This window comes from Dipodomys spectabilis, unplaced genomic scaffold, assembly GCF_019054845.1.
Source record: "Dipodomys spectabilis isolate Male_0828 unplaced genomic scaffold, ASM1905484v1 ptg000325l, whole genome shotgun sequence".
Lineage (NCBI taxonomy): Eukaryota > Metazoa > Chordata > Mammalia > Rodentia > Heteromyidae > Dipodomys > Dipodomys spectabilis.
The window spans coordinates 602,436-629,775 of NW_024871002.1; the positions used below are offsets into that span (position 1 = coordinate 602,436).

The 27,340-nt window shown below is 44.6% G+C and overlaps 2 protein-coding genes and 3 non-coding genes across 5 annotated transcripts in view; 3 read left to right on the forward strand and 2 right to left on the reverse strand.

Annotated features, from left to right (window-relative positions):
• Window positions 1-1,819: 1,819 nt before the first annotated feature.
• Slc25a5 (solute carrier family 25 member 5) lies at window positions 1,820-6,515 on the reverse strand. Its single transcript, XM_042702485.1, has 4 exons — window positions 6,307-6,515; window positions 4,401-4,887; window positions 3,575-3,715; window positions 1,820-2,203 (listed from the first exon to the last, which is right to left on the reverse strand). The coding sequence occupies exons 1-4, from the start codon at window positions 6,415-6,417 to the stop codon at window positions 2,046-2,048; spliced, it is 897 nt and encodes a 298-aa protein (XP_042558419.1). The 5' UTR covers window positions 6,418-6,515; the 3' UTR covers window positions 1,820-2,045.
• Window positions 6,516-16,812: 10,297 nt separating this feature from the next.
• Slc25a43 (solute carrier family 25 member 43) overlaps window positions 16,813-27,340 on the reverse strand; it is a 35,531-nt gene continuing 25,003 nt past the window's right edge. The window contains exons 4-5 of the mRNA XM_042702492.1: window positions 18,907-19,041; window positions 16,813-17,719 (exon numbers count right to left, since the gene is read on the reverse strand). Coding sequence (XP_042558426.1) covers window positions 17,522-17,719; window positions 18,907-19,041 — 333 coding nt within the window. The 3' untranslated portion in view covers window positions 16,813-17,521. The remainder of the gene's footprint in view (window positions 17,720-18,906; window positions 19,042-27,340) is intronic.
• Trnav-uac lies at window positions 21,677-21,749 on the forward strand. Its single transcript has one exon. It is a non-coding gene; the product is annotated as a tRNA-Val (tRNA).
• Window positions 23,992-24,063, forward strand: Trnaa-ugc. Its single transcript has one exon. It is a non-coding gene; the product is annotated as a tRNA-Ala (tRNA).
• Window positions 24,698-24,769, forward strand: Trnaa-ugc. The gene has a single exon. It is a non-coding gene; the product is annotated as a tRNA-Ala (tRNA).

Below are 27,340 nucleotides of genomic sequence, written 5' to 3' on the forward strand. Positions count from 1 at the left end.
TTCAGTCCACAAGACCACCAAAAATATTTCCTCTCTGCTATGATTACATTGCATTAAAAAAAAGGGGGGGGGGCTGGGAAGGTGGCTCACTGGTAGAGCGCTTGCCTTGCATGCATGAGGTCCTGGGTTCGATTCCTCAGCACCACATGAGCAAAAAGAAAAAAGCCAGAAGTGGCGCTGTGGTTCAAGTGGTAGAGCGCTAGCCTTGAGCTGAAGAGCTGAGGGACAGCACCCAGGCCCAGAGTTCAGGCCCCACGACCGGACCCCCCCCCCCCCCAAAAAAAAAGGGTTTGGCCAGGCACCGGTGGCTCATGCTTATAATCCTGCCTACTCAGGAGTTTGAGGTCTGAGTTTTGAGGTTCAAAGACAGCTCAGGCAGAAAATCCTGTGCAACTTTTTCTTTTGGGGGGGGGGGTCCGTTTCCGGTTGTGGGGCCTGAACTTGGGCCTGGGTGCTGTCCCTCAGCTCTTCAGCTCACGGCTAGCGCTCTACCACTTGAGCCACAGTGCCACTTCTGCCTTTTTTTTCTGCTTATGTGGTGCTGAGGAATGGAACCCAGGGCCTCAGGCATGCAAGGCAAGCACTCTACCACTGAGCCACCTTCCCAGCCCTCCTGTGCAACTCTTATTTCCAATTAACTACCAAAAGGCCAGAAGTAGAAGTGTGCCTCAGGTGGTAAATCACCATTTTGAAGTGGGAAAAGCTAAGGGAGTGTTCCCAGGCCCTTAGTTTATACTGGAACAAAAAAAATAGGGCCGGGAATATGGCTTAGTGATGAGTGCTTGCCTAGCATGCATGAAGCCCTGGGTTCAATTCCTCAGTATCACATAAACAAAAAAAGCTAGGAGTGGCACTGTGGTTCAAATGGTAGAGAGCTAGCATTGAGCAAAAGAAGCTCAGGGGCAGTGCCCAAGCCCTGAGTTCAAGCTCCAAGACTGGCGAAAAGAAAAAAAGTTTAAATGGAATAACATTCATGCAACAAATTGACCATTTGAAAGTGATCATCCAGACCATAGTTTTTGATTAATAAGCACAGAACTAGCAAGTGTAGGTGCATGATGCTTTTTGGAGAAAGCTCCCGCAGCTATGACAGGCAACAGATAGCATCTGTTTTTGTATACACCGAGTCCAAATTTCATTTTGCTAATTAATGTATTGGAAACATTGGCAGGTCCTATAAACAAGTGTATTCTCTGATGCTGATACCTGATGATGGGGTCTCAAAGTTCATCTCAAAGCTAGGTGTTGCTGGACACTGGTGGCTCCTAACTAACAGTATTCAGGAAGCTGAGATCTGAGGATGTTTGAAGCCAGCTGAGGCAGGAAAACCTGAGACTATCTCCAATTAACTGCCAAAAAAGCTGGAAGTGGAGCTGTGGCTCAAGTGGTAAAGCACTAGCCTTGAGCAAAACAGCTCAAGCATAGTGCCTAGGGCCTGGCTTCAAGCCAGGACTAACACACAACTTAAGGGACTGTACCTACTCCCAGGTTCAAGCCCCAGGGCTACCACAAGGAAAGAAAAGAAGCTGGTGTCTGGCTTACTCTTATAATTCTAGTTACTCAAGAGGCTGAGATCTGAGCCAGCACAGGCAGCCAAATCTTTATGTCTAACCAGAAAAAAAGCTGAAACTGGAAGTATGGCCCAAGTAAAGAGTGCCAGCCATGAAAACCAAACCAAGAGCGAGAAACTCTGGTACCAGCGCAGATGAAGTACCTCAGATGCTGTAGCATTTGCTTAAATATAGCACTTACTCAAATCCCCTCTTATCCTCAGATTTCAACTTCCTGAGTACATTTTCAGATGAAAATAAGACAAAACTTTTTATTTCTTTCAAAGATGTTTTTATTAGGAGTTTCTGAAATAAAAAACGAGTCTTTATTATTATCATCATAGAAATAGCTTTTAAGACACAACTGGTGAGATGAGTATTATTGCTTCCCATTTTCAACCAGCAAATCGTTGCCAACGATAAATGGGCCAGAATCTCTCCAAAAATGCTCAAGACATACAGCATGGCTAGTCACAGAGATCCTTGGGGAATTACTTAGGTGTACTTCTTGATTTCATCATACAAGACAAGCACAAAGGCCCCCCCCATGCCTCTGAGAACATTGGACCATGCACCCTTGAAAAAGGCCTTGCTTCCTTCATCACGTGCAATCTTCCGCCAGCAGTCAAGTGTGCCTTTGTACATGATATCAGCTGCAAAGAAGAAACACATGGAATTGATGACTAAAGTCAATTCAAACCCTAAAACAATAGACCAAATAAAACGTAGCCCCACTTATTGTTAAATAATTTTTTATTGTGATTAAGTGATCATATAAATTTCACAGTATTGTGATAGTGATACTCAGCTCTCAGTGTGGGTTTTAAATCCAATGTTTACATATCAGAATTGACAATACTGAAATATTAATGCCATGAATAAAGAATAGGGATCTGTAGACTCCCCACTGGTCTTAACCTGTAATACCATTTAAGCACCTTCATTCATAGGCATCTAAAGGGCCACTTGCTTGCAGGCAGTTGTGCGGTAGGCACACATGCTATAATCCCTCATCTCTCACCATGAATATACAGTGCTGGGTTTGTGTTTGTGTGTATGCAACACTCCTGGGCTCTGTCTCTGAGCCACAGTTCTACTTCTGGCATTTTTGGTGGTTACTAGAGATAAAACTCATGGACTTTCCTGCTCAGGCTGGCTGTGAACCGTAATCCTCAGATCTCAGCCTCTTGAGTAGCTAGGATTACAGGCATGAGCCACTGGCATTTATATTGCTGTGGGGTTGTTGTTGTTGTTGTTTTTTTTTCTGTTGGATGTGGGCTTAAACTCAGGGCTTGGTGTCATCATGAGCTGTTTTGTCCAAGGATAGTGCTGTACCACTTGAACCACAGCTCCACTTCCAGCTGTTTTAGTGCTAACTGGAGATAAAAATCTCATGGGATTTTCTGCTGAGACTGGCTTTGAACTGTGATTCTCAGAACTCAGCATCCTGAGTAGCTAAGGACTACAGGTTTGAGTCACCAGCATCCAGCTAATATTCCTGTGGGTTTTTTTTTTTTTTTTGCTTGTTTTTGTTTTTTTTTGGTCAGTCATGGGGCCTGAACTCTGGGCCTGGGCACTGTCCCTCAGCTCTTCAGCTCATGGCTAGCGCTCTACCACTTGAGTCACAGTGCCACTTCTGGACTTTTTGCTTATGTAGTGCTGAGGAATGGAACCCAGGGCTTCATGCATGCAAGGCAACCGCTCTAACACTGAGCCACCTTCCCAGCTCCAAGGGCTTTTTTTTTTTGGCCAGTCCTGGGGCTTGAACTCAGGGCTTGGGCATAGTCCTTGAGCTTCTTTTGCTTAAGGCTAGCACTCTACCACTTGAGCCACAGCACTACTTCAGGTTTTTTCTCTTTATGTGGTACTAAGGCATTGAACCCAGGGCTTCATGTATGCTAGGCAAGCACTCTACCACTAAGCCCTCCTGTCTGTTTTTTTTTGTAAGACAGGTTATCACTAGTTTGCAGCCATGGTTTGCCCCATGCCCACCAACTTTTCCCTTCTGCTCAAGGGAAACTTACTTCCTTTTCGACCTGATTGCATCATCATGCGTCTGCGAACAGTATCAATAGGATAAGATATCAAGCCAGCAATGGCTGTGACAGACTGGGCGATCATCCAGCTGATGAAGATGTGAGTATTTTTGGGATCTGGAAGCATTCCTGGGTAAAGAAAAGATATATTTATTAAAAAAAAATTTTGGGCTGGGAAGGTGGCTCAGTGGTAGAGCGCTTGCCTTGCATGCCTGAGGCCCTGGGTTCAATTCTTCAGCACCACATAAACAGAAAAAAAAAAGCCAGAAGTGGCGCTGTGGCTCCAGCGGTAGAGTGCTAGCCTTGAGCTGAAGAGCTGAGGGACAGTGCCCAGTCCCAGACTTCAGGCCCCATGACCGGACCCAAGAAAAAAAAAAATTCTACAACCCCCAACAAACATTTCATCAATCTTTGACCACAGTGACCAAGATGCACTGTACTCATAATCTGACTTGAATTGAAACCTCATTTATACAACTACTTAAAAAACCAGGGGCTGGGAAGGTGGCTCAGTGGTAGAGCGCTTGCCTTGCATGCATGAGGCCCTGGGTTTGATTCCCCAGCACCACATAAGCAAAAAGAAAAAAAGCTGGAAGTGGCGCTGTGGCTCAAGTGGTAGAGAGCTAGCCTTGAGCTGAAGAGCTGAGGGACAGCATTCAGGCCCCATGACCGGACCCCCACCCCAGAAAAAAAAACCAATACAAACACACACCCCTGACACCCGTACAATCTCTGGCTCTTAATTTTAGATTGGCACTGTAATCTTTTAAATTGTCTCAAAAGAACATAGCATCAAAGCACATAGTTAACTTACCCTTTGCAGTGTCATAGATACCAAAGTAGGCGGCCCGGTAGACAATAATACCCTGTACAGACATATTGAAACCTTGGTACAGGCCTTTAATACCATCAGATTTGTAGATCTTTACCAGGCAGTCACCTAGGCCTTTGAATTCCCTTTCAGCTCCAGCTTTGCCTACATCAGCTGCTAGACGGGTACGGGCAAAATCAAGAGGATACACAAAACACAGGGATGTGGCCCCAGCAGCACCTCCCGATGCCAGGTTGCCTGCAAAGTAGCGCCAAAACTGGGTTTTCTTGTCAACACCACCCAGGAAGATCTGCTTGTATTTATCTTTGAAGGCAAAGTTGAGAGCTTGGGTGGGGAAGTATCTGATGACATTGGCCAGGTTACCACGCCAGAAGGACAGAACTCCCTGTTCCTTGGGGATCCGAACCACACAGTCTACAATGCCCTTGTACTGCTTATCTGCGGTGATTTGCTTGCTGGCATGTTGTACCTGATAGACAGGAAATAAGACAACGGGTGAAGTTATAAGTATGGAGGAGGGAAAGGAAGAGTTTAAGTATATCATCTAAGGCTAACTGTCCTTTTTGCTTTTTGGTGTCAGTTCTGGGGCTTGAACTTAGGGCCTGGCACTGTCCCTGAGCTTTTTTTGCCTAAGGCTAATGTTCTACCACTTGTGCCACAGAATCACTTCTGCCTTTTTCTAAGTAGTTTATTGGAGAAAAGAGTCTCATGGATTTTTCTGCCTGGGGATTGGCTTTGAAACATGATCCTCAGATCTCTGTCTCCTGAGTAGGGAGGATCACCGGCATGAGCCACCAGAGCCTGGCATCACTCTCCTTTCTCCAAATGTGGCTTCTGTGTCCCACAGGCTGGATCCTCCTAACAGCTGACTGTCATAGGGGAAGAAGTGATGTGCCACTGTAAGAGGCATTTAGCCTCCACCCTTTTGGGTGGGGAGGTGACACTCTCAAGCTGACCCGTGATCTTTAGAACTGGGGAAAGTTCATTGTCTCAACTACAAGTACAGAGGTATCTGGGCGAGTTCCACATAAGGCACGATGACCAATCAAGATGACCATGACCTATATGTAAGGAGTTGCCTGAGCTACTCACTTCCTCGGTATTCCGCCCCCATCAGTCTTGTAGGGGTCACTGACTGTGCAACAGTTCTTACGCACGCTTGCGCATGCGCGCCCCCTAGGGCCGACATAGCCGGCACATGCGGCTGCCCAGCCCAGTTTCCGGGCGGTGAAGTGTGAGCTCGGTTGCCGGCCCGGTCCACGTGGGCTCACTCTATTACTTTCTCACCGCACCCTTAAAGTCTTAACGCGTTTGTGTGTGTCCGCCCGCTCGTCCTGGGGCTTGAACTCTGGGCCTGGGTGCTGTCCCTGAGCTTTTGTGCTCAATGGTAGCACTTCACTACTTGAGCTATAGCTCCACTTCTGGTTTTTTGGTGTTAATTGGAGATAAGAGTTTCACGGAGGGCTTTCCTGCGCGGGCTGGCTTTGAACCTGAACCGTGATCTCAGAGCTCAGCCTCCAGAGTAGTTAGGATTATAGGCGGGAACCACCAACGCCCGGCTTAAATGTGTTTTTTTTGTTTTTTTTCCTAGCGCCGGCTTTCCGGCAAGGCCCGAAAGGCAGTGTTCCCACACGATGTCTGTCTCATAAAGTTCGCTACCCAGGGGGCGCGACGCCCCTGAGCCGCTCCCCCCCCCCCCCCAGCCTCCCACGGTCTTGTATCCCTTTGTAGATTTTCAACTTTAAGCCACTCCCAACTTGGTCTTTTCATCCGACTCTGTGCCCACTTTTGCCGCCACACATGTCTAAAGAGTTAGCCCCGATATCGGGCTTTCAATGCGCCCCCCCCCCCCACTTCCTGCTCGGGATCTCTTGATTCCAAGACTTACCTGTAGCAGCAGCTTGACTCGCTCGATGGGGGCTACAGCAGTCTTGGAGATAGCCGCGGCCACTCCACCTGCCAGGAAGTCCTTAACGAAAGACATAGTGGCATCTGTCATGTTGAAAGGAAAAGCGAAGGCAAGCCAACTACGAACGGGACAAGAAAGCCAAAAACCGGCAAGGACTCCCGGGATCCAGGGCGGAGCGATCCAAATGGCCGACTTATATATGAGAGCTCTTGCTCGGGCGGCGTGGGTGGATTGAGGCGGGACCCTCGGTGCTGTAAAGCCGCTGAGTGGCTCAGCGCATAGAGGAGGAGCCAGGTGTTTAGGCCCCGCCCCAACCCCACCCTCCAAACTCAGCTCTTCTCTTTCCTCCCCTTTCCCCCCCCCACTTGACATGCTGGAAGGAGCTTCCGGAGGGCGTACCCCATCCCCCACGGTAGGGGCCTCTGCTGTACAAGTGTAGCAACCAAACAGAACAACCACAAAAAAAAGGCGGGCGATACTCAGGAAGCTGAGATTCCAAGCTCCTGATTCGAACCCAGTCTGGCTAGGAAAATCCGTGAGACTCTTCAATTAACCACCAAACAGTCGGAAGTTGAGTTGTGTTGTGGCTCAAGTAGTAGAACACCAGTCTTGAGCACAAAAGTTAAGGAACAGCACCCAGTCTCAGACTTTAAACCCTGGGACTGGCACACTCACACTCCCCAAAATAATACAAAAACTCGCAGCAATCAAGACAAACAATATGTAATATAGTATTTAAAAGATTTCAAATTGTAAGGCTATGTGCATGTAGGTGATTCCAGCATTCAAAACGCAGAAGCAGACAGTAACTCCTTGGTCTACCTAGAGAGTTCAAAGCCAGCCTGAGCCATCTTTCAAAAAAAAATAATCCAGGGTCTGGGAACAGGTGGCTCAGTGGTAGAGTGCTTGCCTCGCATAGATGAGGCCCTGGGTTCAATGCCTCAGCACCACATAAACAGAAATGTCTGGAAGTGGCGCTGTGGCTCAAGTGGTAGAGTGCTAGCCTTGAGCAAAAGAAGCTCAGGGACAGTGCCCAGGCACAGAGTTCAAGCCCCACGACTGACAAAAATAAAAATTTTTTAAAAATCCATAAGTAACTTATGTCCCTCAGCTCACTGCCACTGTACCATTTAGCCCTGCTTTTGCTGACTAAGTAAAGATGGACTCTCTGATTTGTCTAGTTTTGAGCTTTGATACTGGGGGTCCCAGCTGCCTGAGTAGCTAGGAATACAGATAGATGTCAACTACCCAGTGCTGGCTCTGGTCATCTAGTTTTGTAATTAAAGGTGACTTGTGAAGTTTTTTTTGGTCTGTTTTAGAAATAAAAAGATTAAAAAAAACAAAAAAATTGCAATTATTTGGCTACGTATTTATTTTTTATTTTTATTTTATTTTGGGTCCGATTGTAGGTCCTAAACTCTGGGCCTGGGCGCTGTCCCTCAGCTCTTCAGCTCAAGGCTAGCACTCTACCACTTGAGCCACAGACCACTTCCGGCTTTTTTCTTTTTGCTTATGTGGTGCTGAGGAATCGAACCCAGGGCCTCAGGCATGCAAGGCAAGAGCTCTACCACTGAGCCACCTTCCCAGCCCCTTTTTGAATGTATTCTGTGGATTCCAAATCATAAAAATAATGTATTTTATTTAAATTTAAATAATGTATCTTCAAGTGTTTATACAACAAAAAGAAGCAGCACCCTTTAATAATGAAAAGCTACTTTAATAATTAAATTCTTTGGGTATTTGAATGAATTTACAAATATAAAAGCTGATAGATATACTTAGAAAGCACAAGTTTCCAACACTTATTTAAACTTTTCATCATTTGTTCTTCGTGACTTTTGCATTACTTTGGATTTTTAAAAATAATGTACTAAAAATTATCCTGGTGCCTGAGTTATTCTGTGCCAAGATGAACTTCACCTAGACCTAGCATTGCTCTGAAGGCTTACTGTGAAGCTAGAGGAAATTGGGGTGAACGGCATGGCCTGTACAATGGAGCATGCCTCATACCCCCATTTCCTAGGAGACCCCAAAGACTAGGTTGAGCATGAGGAAATTATTTTAATAAGAAGCCAAACAGAGATGTTGTAGCAAAAGGTTTAGAGGCTTAAGAAGGTTAAGCACGAGGTTGCCATTTGACTCCATGAGCTCTTTGGACTGAGGATTTCTGAACTCCAAAAATATTTAGAGGAATCAGTGGAATTAGATGACATGTATTTTGTTAATGTACAAGTGCTACTGAGCCCCTTAATCCCAGCATTGGGTAATCATTTGTCTCTTGTGTCCTTGAAAGCTTGAGTGCCTTCCCTTAGGGTCAGAACAGCAACAGAGAATACAGATGCAAATCTCCCATTTCAATCATAAGAATGTTGATAGAAATAAAGGTAACAGTTGAAACCTGCAGCCACAGCAGAACCTTAGGTGGCCAGACTTCACAAATCCCTGAGGTAAAATGCCTGCAGGCCTGTGCACACCAAAGAGTGAATGGGCACATCCCTCATTCTCCTTTGCTGTTCTCTCCCTCTTTCTCCATATCTGCCTTTGATATAACCCAATTCTAGGGTTCCTCCTGGACTGGCCTCTTCTACAAGTTAGTCTTTCAAAGAACCCTAGCAATCTAGACCAATGGGCAGAAACTATAGATGTTCAGAACAAGGAGCGTGTTGTTGTTGCTATTGTTTATTATTATTATTTTGCTGGTCCTGGGACTTGAACTTAGGGCCTGAGCTCTATCCCTGAGTTTGTTCCTTTCTTTCTTTCCCTCCCTCCTTTCCTTTCTTCCTTCCTTCCTTCCTTCCTTCCTTCCTTTTTCTTTCCTGTCTTCCTTCTTTCCTCCCCTCCCTCCCTTCCTCACCCATTCCCCCCTCCCTTCTCTCTCTCTCTCTTTCTCTGTTTTTGTGCCAGTAATGGGCTTTGAACTCAGTGCAAGGGCATTGTCTCTGAAGAATTTTTTTGTTTGTTTTGTTTTTTTCTCAGGGCTAACACTCTAACGCCTGGCCATAGCTCCACTTCCTGCATTTGTGTGTGTGTGTGTGTGTGTGTGTGTGTGAGAGAGAGAGAGAGAGAGAGAGAGAGAGAGAGAGAGAGAGAGAGAGAGAGAGAGAGGAGGGGGGGCATTAATTAGACACAAGAGTCTCATAGACTTTCCTGCCTGGGCTGGTCTCAAATGGTTATCTTCAGATCCCAGACTCTGGAGTAGCTACGATTACAGGCATGAGCTACTGGCACTTGGCTTTTTTTCCATTCTTTTTCTTTTTCTCAAGTCTAGTGCTCTACCATTGAGCCAGAGCTCTCTGTACTTCAGCTTTTGCTGGTTAATTGGAGCTAAGTGTCTAACAGACTTTCCTGCCCTGGCTGGTTTTGAACCATGATCCTTAGATCTTAGCTTCCTGAAGGATTACAAATGTAATCCCAGGTGCCACTGGCACCCAGCAATTAATACACTTTTAACGAAATGGTAATTATTCCTTGGCACACCTCATAATCACTCACACATCCCTTTTCTTTTTTCTTTCTTTCTTTTTTTTTTTGGGTCCGGTCGAGGGGCCTGAACTCTGGGCCTGGGTGCTGCCCCTCAGCTCTTCAGCTCAAGGCTAGCGCTCTACCACTTGAGCTACAGCGCCACTTCTGGCTTTTTTCTTTTTGCTTATATGGTGCTGAGGAATTGAACCCAGGGCCTCAGGCTTGCAAGGCAAGCGCTCTACCACTGAGCCACCTTCCCAGCCCCCACACATCCCTTTTCTACCTGTGGTCCTTCACTTGCCTTTTGAGCATCGTGCATCTTCCATATTTGATTTCACAGCTCTTATCATTGAAAGTACTTCCATATGTACTGTTTTGTCAGATTTCCTTTTCTCCACTAAATAAATGTATAATAAAATCATTACATGGAATTTGTCCTTGGGTGACTAGGTGTAGTTTTATTGACAATGAAATACAAATTGAGTCATTTAAAAGCAACTTCGTGACTCACCTTAGTATTTTGCTAAATCCACTATCATCTGGAGCTCTCTTACTTGTCTCTACCATGTTCACCTTCAAAGCAGAGGTCTACTTTGAGGTACTTTCAGAAATGTCCAGGGAATCTGTGTGTAGTGGCTCACATCTGCATTCCTAGTTGTTTGAGAGGTTTAGATCAGGTCGATTAGAAGGATCTGATTTTTTTTAATTGTTATTATAGGGCTGGGAATGTGGCTTAGTGGTAGAGTGCTTGCCTAGCTTACATATAGCCTTGGGTTTGATTCCTCAGTACCACATAAACAGAAAAGGCTGGAAATGACACTGTGGCTCAAGTGGTAGAGTGCTAACCTTAAGCAAAAGAAGCTCAGGCTAGTGCCCAGGCCCTGAGTCCAAGCCCCAGGACTGGAAAAAATTGTTGTTATAAAGGTGATTTACAGAGGAGTTACAGTTACATAAATCAGGTATTGGGTACATTTCTTTTTGGACAATGTCACCCCTTCCCTCACTCTCTCTCAGTTTTCCCTCACCTCCCCCACAAGTTGTATCTTTCATTTTCAACATAGTGTCTAGTGAGTACCACTGTTGGATTTGTTCACCCTTTGTCCCTCCATTTCTGTGTCCACCTTTATGGGAAGATCTGTTTTTAGTGGATTTTACTATTCTATTTTCATATATATGTATGTATATACAATAACTTCAATCATCTTCACCCTGTATTCTCCTTTCCCAACCTCTTCTTGCTGATTCCTCCCAAATAGTCCTATTAAAATCATGTCTTCTTCCTTCTCGTCCTCTTGTTCTTCTTTCTATGAATGTGAACATTTAACTCATCTTTTTTTGTGTTACTGCTGTTTGAACTCAGGGCCTCAATTTATCAGGGAGGTGCTCTACCACTGAGTTATGCCTCCAGCCTTGCTTTTGTCTGGCTGTTTTGAAGATGGGGTGTTGATTCTGCCTGGGCATGTGTCTGGACCCTGATCCACCTATTTTAGGCTTCCTGTCATTGCTAGTATGACAGGTTCATGCCAGTGCATCCAGCTCCCCTCTATTGAGATGGACTGTTTCAGACTTCGCTGCTGTGGCTTTCCTGGAACTACAATCCTCCCAACTTCAGTATCCCACATAGATTAGGATGACATGTATGCCACTGTGTCCAGCTATGGATTGAAAAGGTGTCTCATTAACTTTTCTACCCTGGCTGGCCTTGAGCTATGGTCCTCCAAGTCTCATCCTCCCAAGTACTTAGGATTATATTCATGAGCCATTGGCACTCTGCTGGAATAGTCTCTCTCTTTTTTGTTGGTTGTGGGGCTTGAACTCAGGACCTAGGCACTGCCGCTGAGTTCTTTTGCTCAAGGCACAGTATATATCCATATACTGTGACAAACATGGCTGTGCAGGTGTCTCTATTGTGGATTGACTTATAGTCCTTTGGATATATGTCCAAAAACAGGTTGTTATTGATTTTTTTGAAGAACCTCCATTCTGATTTCCATAGTGGTTGGACTAATTTACATTCCCTCTCCCTCTATTCTCGCCAACATTTTTGTTTGCTCTCTTTCATGATGGCCATTCTGACTGGGACAATATGGAATCTCAGTGTTTTTTTGATTTGCTAAAATCCTTTTCTTTTTCTTTCTTTTTTTTTCTTTTCTTTTTTTTTGGCCACGCCTGGGGCTTGAACTCAGGGCTTGGGCACTGTCCCTGGGCTTCTAGTACCACTTCTAGGCTAGTACTCTACCACTTGAGCCACAGAGCCACTTTGGACTTTTTCTGTGTATGTGGTACTGAGGAATCAAACCCAGGGCTTCATACACACTCGGCAAGCACTCTACCACTAAGCCACATTCCCAGCCCTGTTAAAGTCTTTTTCTATACTTATTACTCATTTGTATATCTTCTTTTGGGAAATTTCTATATAGGTCTCTTGTCCATTTTCAAATGGGGTTATTCTTATTGTTGCTATGGAGCTTTTGGAGTTCCTTATATTGTGGCTATCAACACCTTGTCAGATATATCTTTGTAAAATTATTGCAATATTTAATAAGTCTGAACATTAAAAAAAAATCTAAAAAGAAAAAAAGAAAAAGATCAAAAGCAAGCTCCGAGGAGAATAAAGAATAATATTAGTGATAATGATGACCATACTGTTAACAATGTATGTTTGGTCAATTCATATGGAACTTCTTTCTCCTGTGAGTCAGTGGGGACTCTATGTAGTAACTATAGGACCGACTATGGGACTACAAGTATAATAAAGGGGAAATTAAGCTAAGGCAAGTACCCAGTACTCACAAAATATCCCAAAACACCAAAGACAAACAAGGAAGAGACTGAGAAGTAATACTTCAGGCCTTAGATATCTATGTACCAACACCCAGTATATAGATAATAAAGTGGATGTAAAATTTTAATACAAGCAGGAAAACACAACTTTATAGGCATTGTTCACACTGTGTAGAATGGCTCTTGGCAGACATCTGGAAAAGGAGGAGTCAACTTGTGTTACAGAAATAGTATACAGACAGGGATGGTAGGGGAAACACAAAGGGGGTGTGTGGCAACAATGCTCGATAGGAAGTGGACTCATTACCTTACTCATGTAACTGTAAACCCTCTGTACAATATCTTTACAACAAAATATATATTAAAAAAGAAATAGTATACAGAGGATAGGAGAGTAGTAATATACCAAGATATAAGCAGGAATTCATTGGCTGCAACGTGAAACACATTCATCAAAAATCAAAGGGAAGGGGCTGAGAATGTGGCCTAAAGGTAGAGTGCTTACATAGCATGCGTGAAGCCCTGGGTTCTATTCCTCAGTACCACATAAACAGAAAAGGCCAGAAGTGGTGCTGTGGCTCAATTGGTAGAGTGCTTGCCTTGAGCAAAATAAAAAGCTCAGGGACAGTGCCCAGGCCCTGAGTTCAAGCCCCAGGACAGGCAAAAAAAAAAAAGGGGGGGGGATGGGAAGGTGGCTCAATGGTAGAGCACTTGCCTTGCATGCATGAGGCCCTGGGTTCCATTCCTTAGCACCACATAAGCAGAAAAAAAACAAGCCAGAAGTGGTGCTGTGGCTCAGGTGGTAGAGCGCTAGCCTTGAGCTGAAGAGCTGAGGGACAGCGCTCAGGCCCAGAGTTCAAGCCCCACAATCGCTCCCCCCCACACAAAAAGAATGAAAGGAAAGCTGGATGCTGGTGGCTCATGTCTGTAATCCTAGCTACTCAGGAGGCTGAGATCTGGGGATTGCAGTTCAAAGTCAGCTCAGGCAGGAAAACCTGTAAGACTTATTTCCAATTAAACCACCAAAAAGCCAGAAGTGGAGGTGTAGCTTGTTAGGTTTTTAAAGTGGGGTTGCCGAGTAAGAATCACACCACGCACGTGGTATTCAGGTAAGGGGTAGGTTTATTCATCGTTCTGGCTGGCACCAGGCCATGTTGGCCCTCCACGCGGCTGGGAAAGGCCTGGGAAAGAGACCTGGGAAAGAGCTGGGAAAGAGAGCTGGGAAAGAGCTGAGAAAGACAGAGTCTGGGCCTGGGCTAGGCCGTATCTAGGGTACGAGCGGAGAAAGGTGTGGCCACATCAAATTCAGATGTGACCTCAGCGGATTCACATGTGACCTCTTCCAGGTGTGCCAGTTGCCTAGGTAATGCAGGTACTGGGTGGAGACTTTGCTGTGTGTGTGTGTGTGTGTGTGTGTGTGTGTGTGTGTGTGTGTGTGTGTGTGTGTGTGTGTGTGTGTGTTTGGTACTAGGTCTTGAACCCAGGGCCTGAGCACTGTCCCTTATGAGTCACAGGCCCTCCTCCTCCTCCTCCTCCTCCCCCTTCCCGCCTTTCTTTTGGCAGTTAATTGGAGGTAAGAGACTCAGACTTTCCTGCCCAAGTTGCCTTCAAAGTGCAATCCACAGATCTCAGCCTTTTGAGTAGCTAGGATTACAGGCATGAGCCAGGGGGCCCAGCTTCATTTACTTGTGTATTCACTACTACAATTGCTAGAATATCCATAGGCTCCAGGATGGAAAGACCTTATTTGTCTTAGCTATCACACTGCACCACAGTACCCAGCACCTGTTGAATGGATGCATGAAGCTGGTTTTCTCACTCCAGCCCAAGCACCCTTGGCCTGCTTCCAGTTTTGTGACTGATTATGTGCTGCCTCTGTGACACTGCTTATCCCGTTCAAACTTAGTTTAACTGTGGGGTATGATGAGGTATGCCTGTACTCTCAGCACTCAGGAGGCTGGCACTCAGGAAGATCCTGAGTGTTGCTTTGGGCTATACATAATTAGACCCCATGTCAAACCAAACAGAATTTTGTTCAAGATTCCTTACTTTCGAGAGCCGCTGTGCATTACTAGCCCCTCTCTGGTCCTGATCTCTAGGGATCGTTCAGCAACTCCTTGGCAATCTTCTCAGCAAGATTATATTATCACTGCCTTTGCTCATGTTTGCTTTGTAATCCTAATCATTTCATATATGTTTGATTCCTTAAGACTAAGTTACTCCTGGGTAAACATTGTGTCCTATTTCTTTATCACCATTATGTGTGGTGAGCACGGGCAGACATAAAATAGCAAGGTTAGGGTTGGAAGTAAGTGGTAGAGTGCCTGTCTAGAAAGAAGGAGGCTGTGGGTTCAAAATCTAGCACCACCAAAAGAAAAATCAGGAAAGCAGATCACTCCCTTATACTTCTAAGGAAATAAACATAGCAGCTTCTTGGAAAGTGGAACCAGGTGGACCGAGTTTGAAGCGAACACAGGCAACACTATACAAAAGGATTGGGTACATGGCTAAAATGGAAGGCCTTGGGCTCAACACCCAGTGATGCAAAAAAAAAAAAAAAGGAAAGAAAGAGACAAAGCAAGCCAGCCAGCTAGCCTTAAGTTCATTTTAAGAACATATCTAGAGTCCTAAAGAATTGTTCTGAAATTACAGAGACCAGGCCTTCTTCATTTCCTCACTTTAATTTATTAAACAGTTAAAAGTGCAGCACAGAAAATATTCCTGTCACAAGTAGTTATTTCAATTATTTCTAGAAAAATATACAGATCTAGTTAGTCAGGAGACTGAGATCCAGGTACCAGGAAAAGAAAAGTAGATAGAAGATCTACTATGATGTACATAAACTGAGGTTGGAATGTTAGAATTTTTTTTGGGGGGGGGGGCGGTTGTGGGGCCTGAACTCTGGGCCTGGACGCTGTCCCTCAGCTTTTCAGCTCAAGGCTAGCGCTCTACCACTTGAGCCACAGCACCACTTCCGGCTTTTTTCTTTTTGCTTATGTGGTGCTGAGGAATCGAACCCAGGGCCTCATGCATTGCAAGGCAAGCGCTCTACCACTGAGCACCTTCCCAGCCCCGGAATGTTAGAATTTATGAGTTATTTTTGCAGCTTTTAAAGAACTTTATGAAACGTTTGCTTTAAGGGGAACAAAGAGGACAAAGTATGAACTATTCATTCTTAGTGAAATATTTGTTACCCTCTGAATTCTAATAGACTGAGCTTTAGATGAGGTTTTCATGTTAGTGTTAACAGCATTTTCCTGTACAGTTCAGTGTGTCCCAGAGATTGGAGGACTGAGTCATTTTGGCATATTTAGCGGACAAGTTTTTGAGAGTTTAAAGTTTGAGAGTTTAAAGTATTTAATCATAATTTTATAGTTCTGGTTACTAATAATGACAAATATACTTTTTTAATTTTGGAAAAGAAGTTTAATTAAAAAAATACTTTCAACACACTGAAAACCTTTGTGGGTGTATGAGACACACAAAAAGAGAATAGTGCGCGAATAACAACTTAATTAAAAGTTAAAGTTATATAAATTTTACATAGGATCTCTAAGGTAGAACATTCTTTTTTGTGGTTGTTGTTTTTTTGGTAGCACTGGGGATTGAACTCAGGGCCTGGTGGTTGCTAGGTATATGCTCTACCATTTGAGCCATGTCTTTCATTCCTTAAGGTGGAACAATCTTGAAATTCATTTAAAAAACATCCCAGTACAGATAATGAGACAAAAGTGGTTTAATTCCACTATATTTGGTTGGGTATGTATGTTAAATGTTTCATTTGATCCTTTCTAGGCAACTGGGACATTTGTGAGAGTAATGCAAGATGACTAAATAATTCATTTTTAGTGTAGGCTTGCCAAGCGAGTTGAAAAGGCAGAGAAGCAGGCCACCTGAACTGCACCTGACTTCAGTCAGAAGGTATGTGTGTAGGAGGCATAATTAAAGAGTCATGGTAAAAAGTGCTTTCTGAAACAAAAGCTTCCAAGGCCAGTGTGCTTCACATTTCAATAAAGGACAATAGTCTTAACTCAATAATGATAACTTTTTTGAGTGTGTGCTGTACTAGGGTTTGAACTAAGGGGCTGCATACTGTGTCTCTTAAGGTTCTTTTTATCCCCTCAAGGCTTGCTGGCACTCTACCACATTAGCTACAGCTCCACTTCTGGCTTTTTGCTAGTTAATTGGAGGCAAGAGTCTTACAGACTTTTCTGTACAGGTTGGCTTTGAATACTAATCTTCAGATCTCAGCCTCTGGAGTAGCTAGGATTAGAGGTTTGAGCCACCAGTGCCTGGCTTTAGCACTGTCAGCTGTAAGTGGTAACACTTAGCAGAAATTCCAGCACTGGACAGGATGCATGAGGATGGCTCACTCAAGGTCAGCCTGGGCTCCACAGTGAAACACTGTCTCAAAGAAACAGAAGAAAAGTTATGATTATTATTTCTTTTTCATCTGGTTCAAGATAACTTGTAAGCTATACGTTGTAGTGGATGTTCTCAGAAGTTAACCTAGATTAACTGGAAGGGGAGGCCACAGGTCCAACTGGGAGGACTCTGTATCATCTGAGAATCACCTTGGGGCTGAGCTCAGGACTGCACATTCCCATGCAAGTTGCTCTGAAATATCACAACACCTTCTTCTTCTTTTCTTTTCTCTCTTGTTTCTTTTTAGAGGCCATTGTATATTTATGACCACTGGGCTTTGCTTATACGATCTGGTGGTATGTCATTGTGACCCAGGAGTGTTGGAAAACTTCATAACACAAGTGTTCTCAGGGATGTCAGTAAGGGGCTCTGAGGCAACAGATGACCAAACCATCTCATGGTGAAGAGGCAGTGGACAGGACTGCCCTGTCATTACTTCTCATGTGCACAATTAGGTGACATTTGTCTGTGATTGTCACATGTCTTCAGCCAGTGCCCTGGTACTGTACTTCCCACTGTGACATCACAAAGTTGGTTTTCGAGACTTCAGTTTTCCAGTTTTGAAGAATTTTATTTCCCGTAATTCTTGGGGCTTCAAACTTTGATCCACTCCTGGGGTCAATTTATAGCTCAGAGGAGACATGATATAACCATTTTGGTAAAGAAAGATTCTCTTGCAGAACTCAAAGGTGCTAAACATGACTCCAAAATAGGGAACAACCTGTAAGAACAGAAAATTAAAATCGTATTAAACTCTTAGAAAGAAATGATTAGCGCTTCTAACAGCAAGTTAGATGAGGGTAGACTGAGGTAAGAGCTGTGGGCAGTACTATAAGGAATTCTTTTGGAAATCAGACTAATTGGTAAAATGAATCCAAGCTTCAGTGGCTTATGTCTGCAGTACTAGCTACTAAGGAGGCTGAGATCTGAGGACTGTAGTTCAAAGTCAGCTCTGGCAGGAAAATCTCTGACACTCTTATTTCTAATGAGTCATCAAAAATTCAGAAATAGAGCCTAGCACAGTGGTTCAAGCCTAGCACAGTGCTAGGCTTTAGTGAAAAAGTTCAGAAATAGCACTTAAGCCTGGAGTTCAAGCCCCAGGACTAGCACACAAAAAACAGTAAAATGAAGGCTGGTTCGGTGTGTGTGTGTGTGTGTGTGTGTGTGTGTGTGTGTGTGTGTGTGTGTGTACTGGAGGACAAGCAATGGGCCTAGATGGATATTGAGGGAGATGATGTAACACTTCCTGTCAGTATCTACTGGCCCTGATTGGAATCACTTGCAAGGCAGCTAGTATGAGGGTAGCCCACCATTTTTAACCTTAAGTTTTTGCTCATAGACATTTTTGGAAACATGATGCGTACATGCATACAAATACACATTTTTGCAGACAATTTTAGGATCAGTGTTAGGTTCTTCTTAGGGTTCCTATGTCCCATGTTTTGGACCTTTAGACTAAATGTTCAGCTCCTTTATGATAGAGTATAAAGCTGGGCACCAGTGGCTCATACTTATAATCCTAGCTACTCAGGAGCCTGAGACCTGAGAACTATGGTTTGAGGCCAGCATAGGCAGGAAAGTTCATGAGACTCTGTTCTCTAAGAAACTAGTTAGAAAAAAAAAACCCAAAAATAGAGCTATGGCGCAGTGATAGAGTGCTAGCCTTAAACAAAAGATCAAGGACAGTACCTGGGCTCTGGAGTTCAAGCCCCATGACTGACAAAAAAATATAGGGTATGAGATGCCTACCACTGTCTTCAGTGTCAATAGCCAGCTTGTATCCCTAGGCTCTGTGCTAATGGAAGTGCTAGATGGAGTGTTTCCATGGCAACTCATAACTGAGGTGGGTGCCAAAGGAATGGGTACAAATGGAAGAGGCAGGGGAACAGTAGAACAGTCACTTCTCACCTTCAATAAGTTGGCTGTCAATCCATTCCAGAGCCCCAGTACCCCTTGGGCCTTCACGATCTGCCGGAAGCAGTCCACTGCTCCTGAGAATTGGACATCAACTCCTCCATAGTGGGGGAGGTAGGGACTCTGAGCCTGGTAGGAAATAGAAGGTTGGAGAAAGTGATTCTGACACCAGGAAAGAAACAGTGCTAGTCAGAGGAGCCAGGGTGTCAAGTGTGGATGCCATGTGCCTGGCCTAGACAATAGCAAAGAATGATTGTTCTGGGCCTCATCTTCTTCTGTGGGCTTAGAATGAGTATTTACTTACTATCAAACCATGGCACCCTGTTCTCCTATTTGTGGTCTATTTTTGCTCAGAAGAAAGTAGGATTAGGGAAACAGATTTGATTTTGTTCTGATATTCTCTCTCTGACTCCACTCTCTGGAAATGGCAAGGGTTTGTGTGCCCTGAACCTTCCCCAGTGCCCTCCTGCCTCTTCATAATTCCCTCCCCTGGGAAGCTACCAAGTGGAGGTTGGTACAGATGTTACAGGGCAGGGAGCAAAGTGATGCTGGCATGCATCTGCTCCCTCTTGCACTTCCCAGACTCCCACATCTTCACTCTCCTGTCCAAAGTACTGATTGGGCTTCTCCCAACCTCATCAGCATCCTGAGGAACTTATTAACAGCTGGTGAGTTCTCTGGAGAAAATGGAAACAGCCTCAGGCCCTATGCAGACACATCCACACAGTGTATTCCACTCTTCCTGCAGATTAGTCATCTTTTTGGTGAGGCTTTCCATGACCACCCCCTTCCCAAGAAAGAACTTTAGTGTCTTCCATGCACTGGTAAGAGCTCATTCTCTGCTTTCATTTTCTCAGTTGTGTGCTGATGACTGCCAAGTTTATCTCTTGCCCTCATCTCTCCTCCCATCTCAACTATTTGCCAACTGCCCATCTCCCTTTGAATGTCTAACTGGCATTGCACGGTTGAACCCGTGATGTTTCCACCCTGAAATGTATCAAGCAGAAAACCTGCTTCTACAGTTTTCACCAGCTCTTTTTTTTGCTAGACCTGGGGCTTGAACTCAGGGCCTGGGCACTGTCCCTGAGCTTCTTTTGCTCAAGGCTAGCGTTCTACCACTTGAGGCATAGTGCCACTTCTGGCTTTTTCTATTTATGTGGTACTGAGGAATCAAACCCAAGGCTTCATGCATGCTAGGCAAGCATTCTACCACTAAGCCACATTCCCAGCCCACCAACTTAGTTTTTGATAGAAATTTTGTTCTCATTCTGACTCTTCCTAGGCCCAGAGTATGGGTTATCATGTCAATTTGGGGTATAGGATGTGGGCAATCTGGGAGTTTTAGAATGAAGTCTCAGAATCCAAAACATTTTCAGTTCTGCTACCTATCTGCTATGATGACAGCTCTTTCTTAGAAGCACCCAAAATGATCCTGTCAAAACAAAAATTACATGGTGCCACTTTTCTATTCATAATCTCCAGCAGCTACTTTTCTTTTTAAAACAATTTTTTTTATTGTGAAAATACTGTCCAGCAGCTACTTTTCTCAATCAGTAAAAGTAACTGATTTCAATAGCCTACCTATCAGCTTGGCGCAGTCTGGTCATAATTTATTTTCTGATATCACCTATTACTCTCTCTTTTCTTTTAAAAAATCTTTCAGTGGTTGTATAAAGGAGTTTGGATTTTCAAGCCAACATGTCAATTTATAAGTACATAATGCCCCCCCGCCCTGTTACTGGGGCTTGAACTCAGGGCCTGGGCACTGTCCCTGAACTTTTTCCCTCAAGGCTAGCACTACCACTTGAGCCACAGCTCCACTTCCTGTTTTCAGGTGCTTGGGCTGGCTTTGAGTCAGTCTCTTGAGGAGCTAGGATTACAGGCATGAGCCACAGACAAACACCAAGCCTATTATAGTTCCACTTGTGGCTTTTTATGGTTAATTGGAGATAGAGAGGAGTCCCATGGCAATGAGGATGTAGCTCAGTAGTAAAGTGCATGCTTTGCAAATATGAAGTTCTGGGTTCTATTCTCACCTACCTGCCTATGTCTACATTTCATCACCTCTGGAAAAAAATGTCCATGTATTTTTATAAGACTATTGATATTTCTAAGCCATTTAAACTTTAAATATCTAAATCACATCTTATCTTCCTGTGCCTATACTGAGAAATAAATGTTGAAGTTAGATAAAATTTTAAAAAAGTAAAAACGCATGCCTATAATCCTAGCTACCTCAGGAGGCTGAGATCTGAAGATTGTGTTTGGGCAGGAAAATTTGTGAGACTCTCAGCTCCAAGTAATCCCAGAAAGGGCAGGAAGTGGCCCTGTCCATCAAGACTGTTGAAGGGAGGAGGAGGAGGGGGGGGAGGAGGAGGGGGAGGAGGAGGGGGAGAGGGAGGAGGGGGGAGGGGGGGGAGGAGGAGGAGGAGGAGGAGGAGGAGGAGGAGGAGGAGGAGGAAGAGGAGGAGGAGGAGGAGGAGGAGGAGGAGGAGGAGGAGGAAGAAGAAGAAGAAGAAGAAGAAGAAGAAGAAGAAGAAGAAGAAGAGGAGGAAAGAAATGTCTCACAGAAGCTGGTTTTTTAGTGGTTAATGGAGATAAGTATCTCATGGGCTTTCCTGCCGGGCTGGTTTCAAACCTCGATCCTCACATCTAAGAATCCTGAGTAACTAGGATTACAAGCAGGACCCGTAAACTGCCAGTCTATAGCTCCACTTCTGGTTTCTAAGATTAATTAGAGATAGAGACAAGTGTCTTGCCGGGATGGGAATGTAGCTCAGTGGTAGAGCGAATGCTTTACACGCATAAGGTCCTGGGTTCGATTCCCAGCATCCCAGTTTTTTATTATCGACTATCTGCCTCTGTCTACATTTTAAGATTTTATCTTTTCAGAGACACACATTAGGGTTTAAAAGACGACTGCTATTTCTAAGTCATTTAATTTTAAATATCTAAATCACACCTTATCTTCCTGTTCTTATATTGACAAATAAATGTCAGGGTTAGAAAATTAGAAAAATTAAAAGCCGTGTGCTGCTTGTGGCTCATGCCAGTAATCCTAGCTACCTCAGGAGGCTGAGATCTGAAGATCCTGGTTCCTAGCCAGCCTGGGCAGGAAGTCTTTCACACCTTTACCGCCAATTAATCTCAGAAACGCTGGAATTGGAGCTGTGGGTCAAGTGGTAGAGCGCTAGTTTTGAGCAAAAGGGGCTGAGGGACTGTGCTGAGGCCGGGACAGTGGGGGTGGGAGGCTGGGGGGGAGGGAGAGGGGGAAAGCGGGGAGAAATAACTAGGGGGAAAAAAAAAAGAGTCTCACAGATGCCATTTTTTAGTGGTTAATTGGAAATAAACGTCTCATGGGCTTTCCTGCCTGGTTGGTTTTGGACCTTGGTCCTCAAATGTAAGACTCCAGAACAGCTAGGCTTGGGTTACCAGAGGCCAGCCTACAGCTCCACTTCCGGCTTTGTGTGGTTAATTAGAGGCAGAGATAAGACTGTGCCCTTGAAGGGGATGTAGCTCAGTGGTAGAGCCCATGGTTTGCATGTATGAGGTCCCGGGTTCGATTCCCGGTCTCTCCACTTATTTTCAACTACCTGACAAACCTGACCATGTTGACATTTCAAGACTGAGTTTTCAGATACATATTGGATTTTATTTGACTATTGATTTTTTTTTTTTTTGTCGGTTGTGGGGCCTGAACTCACACACTTTACTATTGAGCTATTTCTAAGCCATTTGAACTTTAAATATTTAAATCACACCTTATCTTCCTGTGCCTGTATTGAGAAATAAATGTTGGGGTTAGATAAATAAATTTTAAAAAGTCATGTGCTGGTGGTTCACTCGTGTAATTCTAGCGCCTCAGGAGGCTGACACCTGAGGTTCGTGGTTTCAAGCCAGCCTGAGGAGGAAACTCTGAGACTCTCATCTCCAATTAATTCCAGAAAAGGCCGGAAATGGCGCTGTCCTTCAACTGGCAGAGCTCTAGTCTTCAACAAAAGAAGCTCAGGGACTATGCTCAGGCCCGTTCAAGCCGCAAGAATGGAAAAGAAGAAGAAGAAAGAAGAAGGAGGAAGGAAGAAGAAGGAGGAGGAGGAGGAGGAGGAGGGGGGGGGGAGGGGAGGAGGAAAAAAGGAGAAGAAGAAGAAGAGGAAGAGAAAGAAATAAAACGCCTCACAGATGCTGTTTCTTTTAGAGTTTATTTGCAGATAAGCGTCTCATGGCTTTCCCGCCTGGGCTGGTTTGGAACCTTGATCCTCACATCTAAGCGTCCTGAGTAGCTAGGATTGCAAACGTGAGCCACAGGTTGCCAGCCTATAGCTTCACTTCCGGCTTTTTTTGTGGTTAGTAGAGACAGAGATAAACGTGTTACGGTAGAGCACATGCTCATGGTCCTGGGTTTGATTCCAGCATCCTACTTTCTTATAATCGACTACCTGCCTGTCGACATTTCAACATTTAGTGTTTCAGAGACACATACTGGGTTTTAAAAGACGACTGCTATTTCTAAGCCTTTTAATTTTAAATATCCAAATCACATCCTAGCTTCCTGTTCCTATATTGAGAAATAAGTGTCAGGGTTAAAAAATTAGAAAAAAAGTCCTGTGCTGCTCGAGGCTCACGCCAGTAATCCTAGCTACCTCAGGAGGCTGAGATCTGAAGAGCCTGGTTCCTAGCCAGCCTGGGCAGGAAGTCTTCAAAGCCCTTATCTCCAAAGAATCCCAGAAAAGCCGGAAGTAGCGCTGTGGCTCAAGTGATAGAGCCTTAGCCTTGTGCAAAAGGAGCTCAGGGACCCTGCTGAGCTCAGGGACCGTGTTGAGGCCAGAACAGCGGGGTGGGGGGGGGCGGTATGGGGGGGCGGGGATAAATAAAGAAAAAAAATGATTCTTACAGATGCCATTTTTCAGTGGTTAATTGGAGATAAGCGTCTGATGGGCTTTCCTGCCTGGGTTGGTTTTGAGCCTTGGTCCTCACATGTAAAACTCCTGAGTAGCTAGGCATGAACTAGAAGCCAGCCTACAGCTCCACTTCCGGCTTTGTGTGGTTAATTAGAGGTTGAGATAAAAGGCTTTCTATGACGGGGATGTAGCTCAGTGGTAGAGCGCGTGCTTTGCATGTATGAGGTCCCGGGTTCGATTCCCGGCATCTCCATCTACTTATTTTCGACTACCTGCCCATGTTGACATTTCAAGGCTGAGTTTTCAAACACATATTGGATTTTATGACTATTGATAGTTCTAAGCCACTTAAACCTTAAAATTTAAATCACATCTTATCTTCCTGTTCCTATATTGACAAATAAATGTCAGGGTTAGAAAATTAGAAAAATAAAAAGCCGTGTGCTGCTTGGGGCTCACGCCAGTAATCCTAGCTACCTCAGGAAGTTGAGATCTGAAGATCCTGGTTCCAAGCCAGCCCTGACAAGAAGTCTTCAAGGCCCTTATCTCCAAATAATCCCACAAAAGCCGGAAGTAGTGCTGTGGCTCAAGTGATAGAGCATTAGCCTTGTGCCAAAAGAGCTCAATGGCAGTACTCAGGCCTAGAGCGCAAACCCCAAAACTAGAGAAAAAAAAAAAGAATGAAACAAAAGAGTTTCACAGATACTGGTGTTTTAGTGGTTAATTGGAGATAAACGTCTGATGGGCTTTCCTGTCTGGGTTGGTTTTGAGCCTTGGTCCTCACACGTTCCTGAGTAGCTAGGCTCGAGCTACCAGAGGCCAGCCTACAGCTCCACTTCCGGCTTTGTGTGGTTAATTAGAGGCAGAGATAAGACTGTACCCCCGAAGGGGATGTAGCTCAGTGGTAGAGCCCATGCTTTGCATGTATGAGGTCCCGGGTTCGGTTCCTGGTATCTCCACTTATTTTCAACTACCTGACCATGTTGATATTTCAAGACTGAGTTTTCAGATACATATTGGATTTTATATGACTATTGATTTTTTTTCTTTTTTTTGTCGATTGTGGGGCCTGAACTCACACGGTTTACTACTGAGCTATTTCTAAGCCATTTGAACTTTAAATATTTAAATCACACCTTATCTTCCTGTACCTGTATTGAGAAATAAATGTTGGGGTTAGATTAAAAAATTAACCACTCAAAAACCAGTGTGCAGCAAGTGTGCAGCCGGGTGCCGGTGGCTCACACCTGTAATCCTGGCTACTCAGAAGGCTGAGATCTGCAGTCCCAGTTCAAAGTCAGCAGGGCAGGAAAGTCTGTGAGACTCTTACCTCCAATAAATCACCAGAAAACTGGAAGTGGCACTGTGGCTCAAGGACTAGAGTACTAGCCTTGAGCTGAAAATCTGAGGGACAGCGCCCAAGCCCAGAGTTCAAGCTCCATGACTGAGAAAAAAAAGAAAAAAATGTCATGTGCTGGTGGCTCATGCCTGTAATTCTAACTACTCAGGAGGCTGAGCTATAAAGATCATGGTTACAAGACAGTCTGAGTAGGAAGTCTTCGAGACTCTTATGTCTAATCAATCACAGAAAAGGCCGGAAGTGGGGCTGTGGTTCAATGGTAGGGCACTAGCCTTGAGCAAATGGAGCTCAGGACCGTGCTCTGCCCAGAGTTGAAGCCCCAAGACTGGGGAGAAAAAAGAAATAAGAAAAAAGTGTGTTACAGATGTTGGTTTTTTAGTGGTTAATTGGAGATAAGTGTCTCATGGACTTTCCTGCGTAGGCTGGATTTGAATCTTGATCTTCATATCTGAGCCTCCTGAGTAGCTAGGATTGCAAACATGAACCAGGAGCTGCCAGTCGATAGCTCCACTTCCGGCTTTTTATGGTTAATTAAAACTAGAGATAATTGTCTTGGGGGGAGGGGATGTATCTCTAGTGGTAGAGCACATGGTTTGCATGCATGAGGTCCTGAGTTTGATTCCCAGCATCCCACTTTCTTGTTCTCGACTACCTGTCTGTGTCTACTTTTCAAGATTGAATTTTCAGAGACATATATTGGGTTTTATAAGACTACTGCTACTTCTAAGCCATTTAAACTTTAAATATCTAAATCACGTCTTACCTTCCTCTTCCTATTTTAAGAAATAAATGTCTGGGTTAGATAATAATAATAATATAAAAAGCCACGAGCTGGTGGCTCACACCTGGAATCCTAGTTACATCAGAAGGCTCAGATCTGAGGATTGTGGTTTGAAGCCAGCTTGGGCAGGAAAATCTGTGACACTCATCTCCAATTAATCATAGCAAAGGCTGAAAATGGTGCTGTGGCTCAAGTGGTAGAGCGCTCCCCTCGAGCAAAGGGTGCTCAGGCCTAGAGTTCAAACCCCAGGACCTGTGGGGGTTTTTTGTTCTTTGTTTTGGTCATAGGGCTTGAATGCTGGGCCTGGGCACTGTCCCTCAGTTCAAGGCTAGCACTTTACCACTTGAGTCACAGAGACACTTCCGGTTTTCTGAGTGGTTTATTCTAGGTAAGAGTCTCACGGACTTTTCCTGCCCCAGCTGGCTTTAAACTGAGATCCTCAGATCTCAGCCTCCTGAGTAGCTAGGATTACAGGTGTGAGCCTCCAGCACCCAGCTGCACACTGGTTTTTGAGTGGTTAATTGGAGATTAGAGGCTCAGTGACTTTCCTGCCTGGGGTTGACTTTGAACCTTGCTATCAGATCTTAGCCTCCTAAGTAGCTAGTGGTATGAGCCACCAATGCCTGGCTTCCTTCCTTCCTTTTATTCTTCCACTTCTTTCTTTCCTTCCCTCTTTTCTTCCTTCCCTTCCCCCTTCTGTGCCCTTCTATCTCCCTCCCTTCATCCCTTCTTTCCCCCCTCCCTACCTCCTTCTTTCCCTGCCTCCCTCACTCTCTCCCTTCCTCCCTCCCATCCCCCTTACCTTTTCTGCGTCCCTCTCTGAGCGCTAGAGATGGAATCCAGGGCTTCATGATGCTTGGCTAGTGTTCTAGCCATGAGCTCCACCTCTAGATCTTTATTGCTGTCCTTCTACATCCTACTCTTAAGTCCTGAGACTCCAGAATCCTTAAGTACAGACTACAATGTGTTAGGAATCCCAGGATCCTCTAGTCTAACTACTTCATTTTACAGGTGAAAACCCAAGATCATGAGAAGTATGAATTCATTAAAGCCTGTGCCGAGTGTAGTGGAAGCAGAAGTCATGTGCTCTGCCTTCTGGTCTACCGCAATCTATACTCTAGGATCCTGGCCCCAGTGGCTTCAAATAACCTGTGCCTCCCATCAGCTACCTACCTCTTGTCCTCTCAGGACATGCTGTCACACTCCCTGCTGCTGCACAGCCCTGGCAATGAGTTGTCATCTTGCTCAAATTAGACTTTAGTCTCTCTTCATGACCTATTCCTATAAGAACAGCCAATAAACCCTATCATAAGATACCATGAATTCCAACAGTGTGGCAGCCTCCCTCTCACCTTTGCATCTTTGAGTTACTCTTTTGTGTGTGTGTGC

Bases quoted from the DNA above. Each gene is read 5' to 3' on its own strand.
- Slc25a5 (XM_042702485.1), bottom strand. From the start codon at position 6,417: ATGACAGATGCCACTATGTCTTTCGTTAAGGACTTCCTGGCAGGTGGA. The intron at 4,888-6,306 runs GTAAGTCTTGGA...CCTGTCTATCAG, and splicing joins GAGTCAAGCTGCTGCTACAG to GTACAACATGCCAGCAAGCA. The intron at 2,204-3,574 runs GTAAGTTTCCCT...TCTTCTTTGCAG, and splicing joins GCAATCAGGTCGAAAAGGAA to CTGATATCATGTACAAAGGC.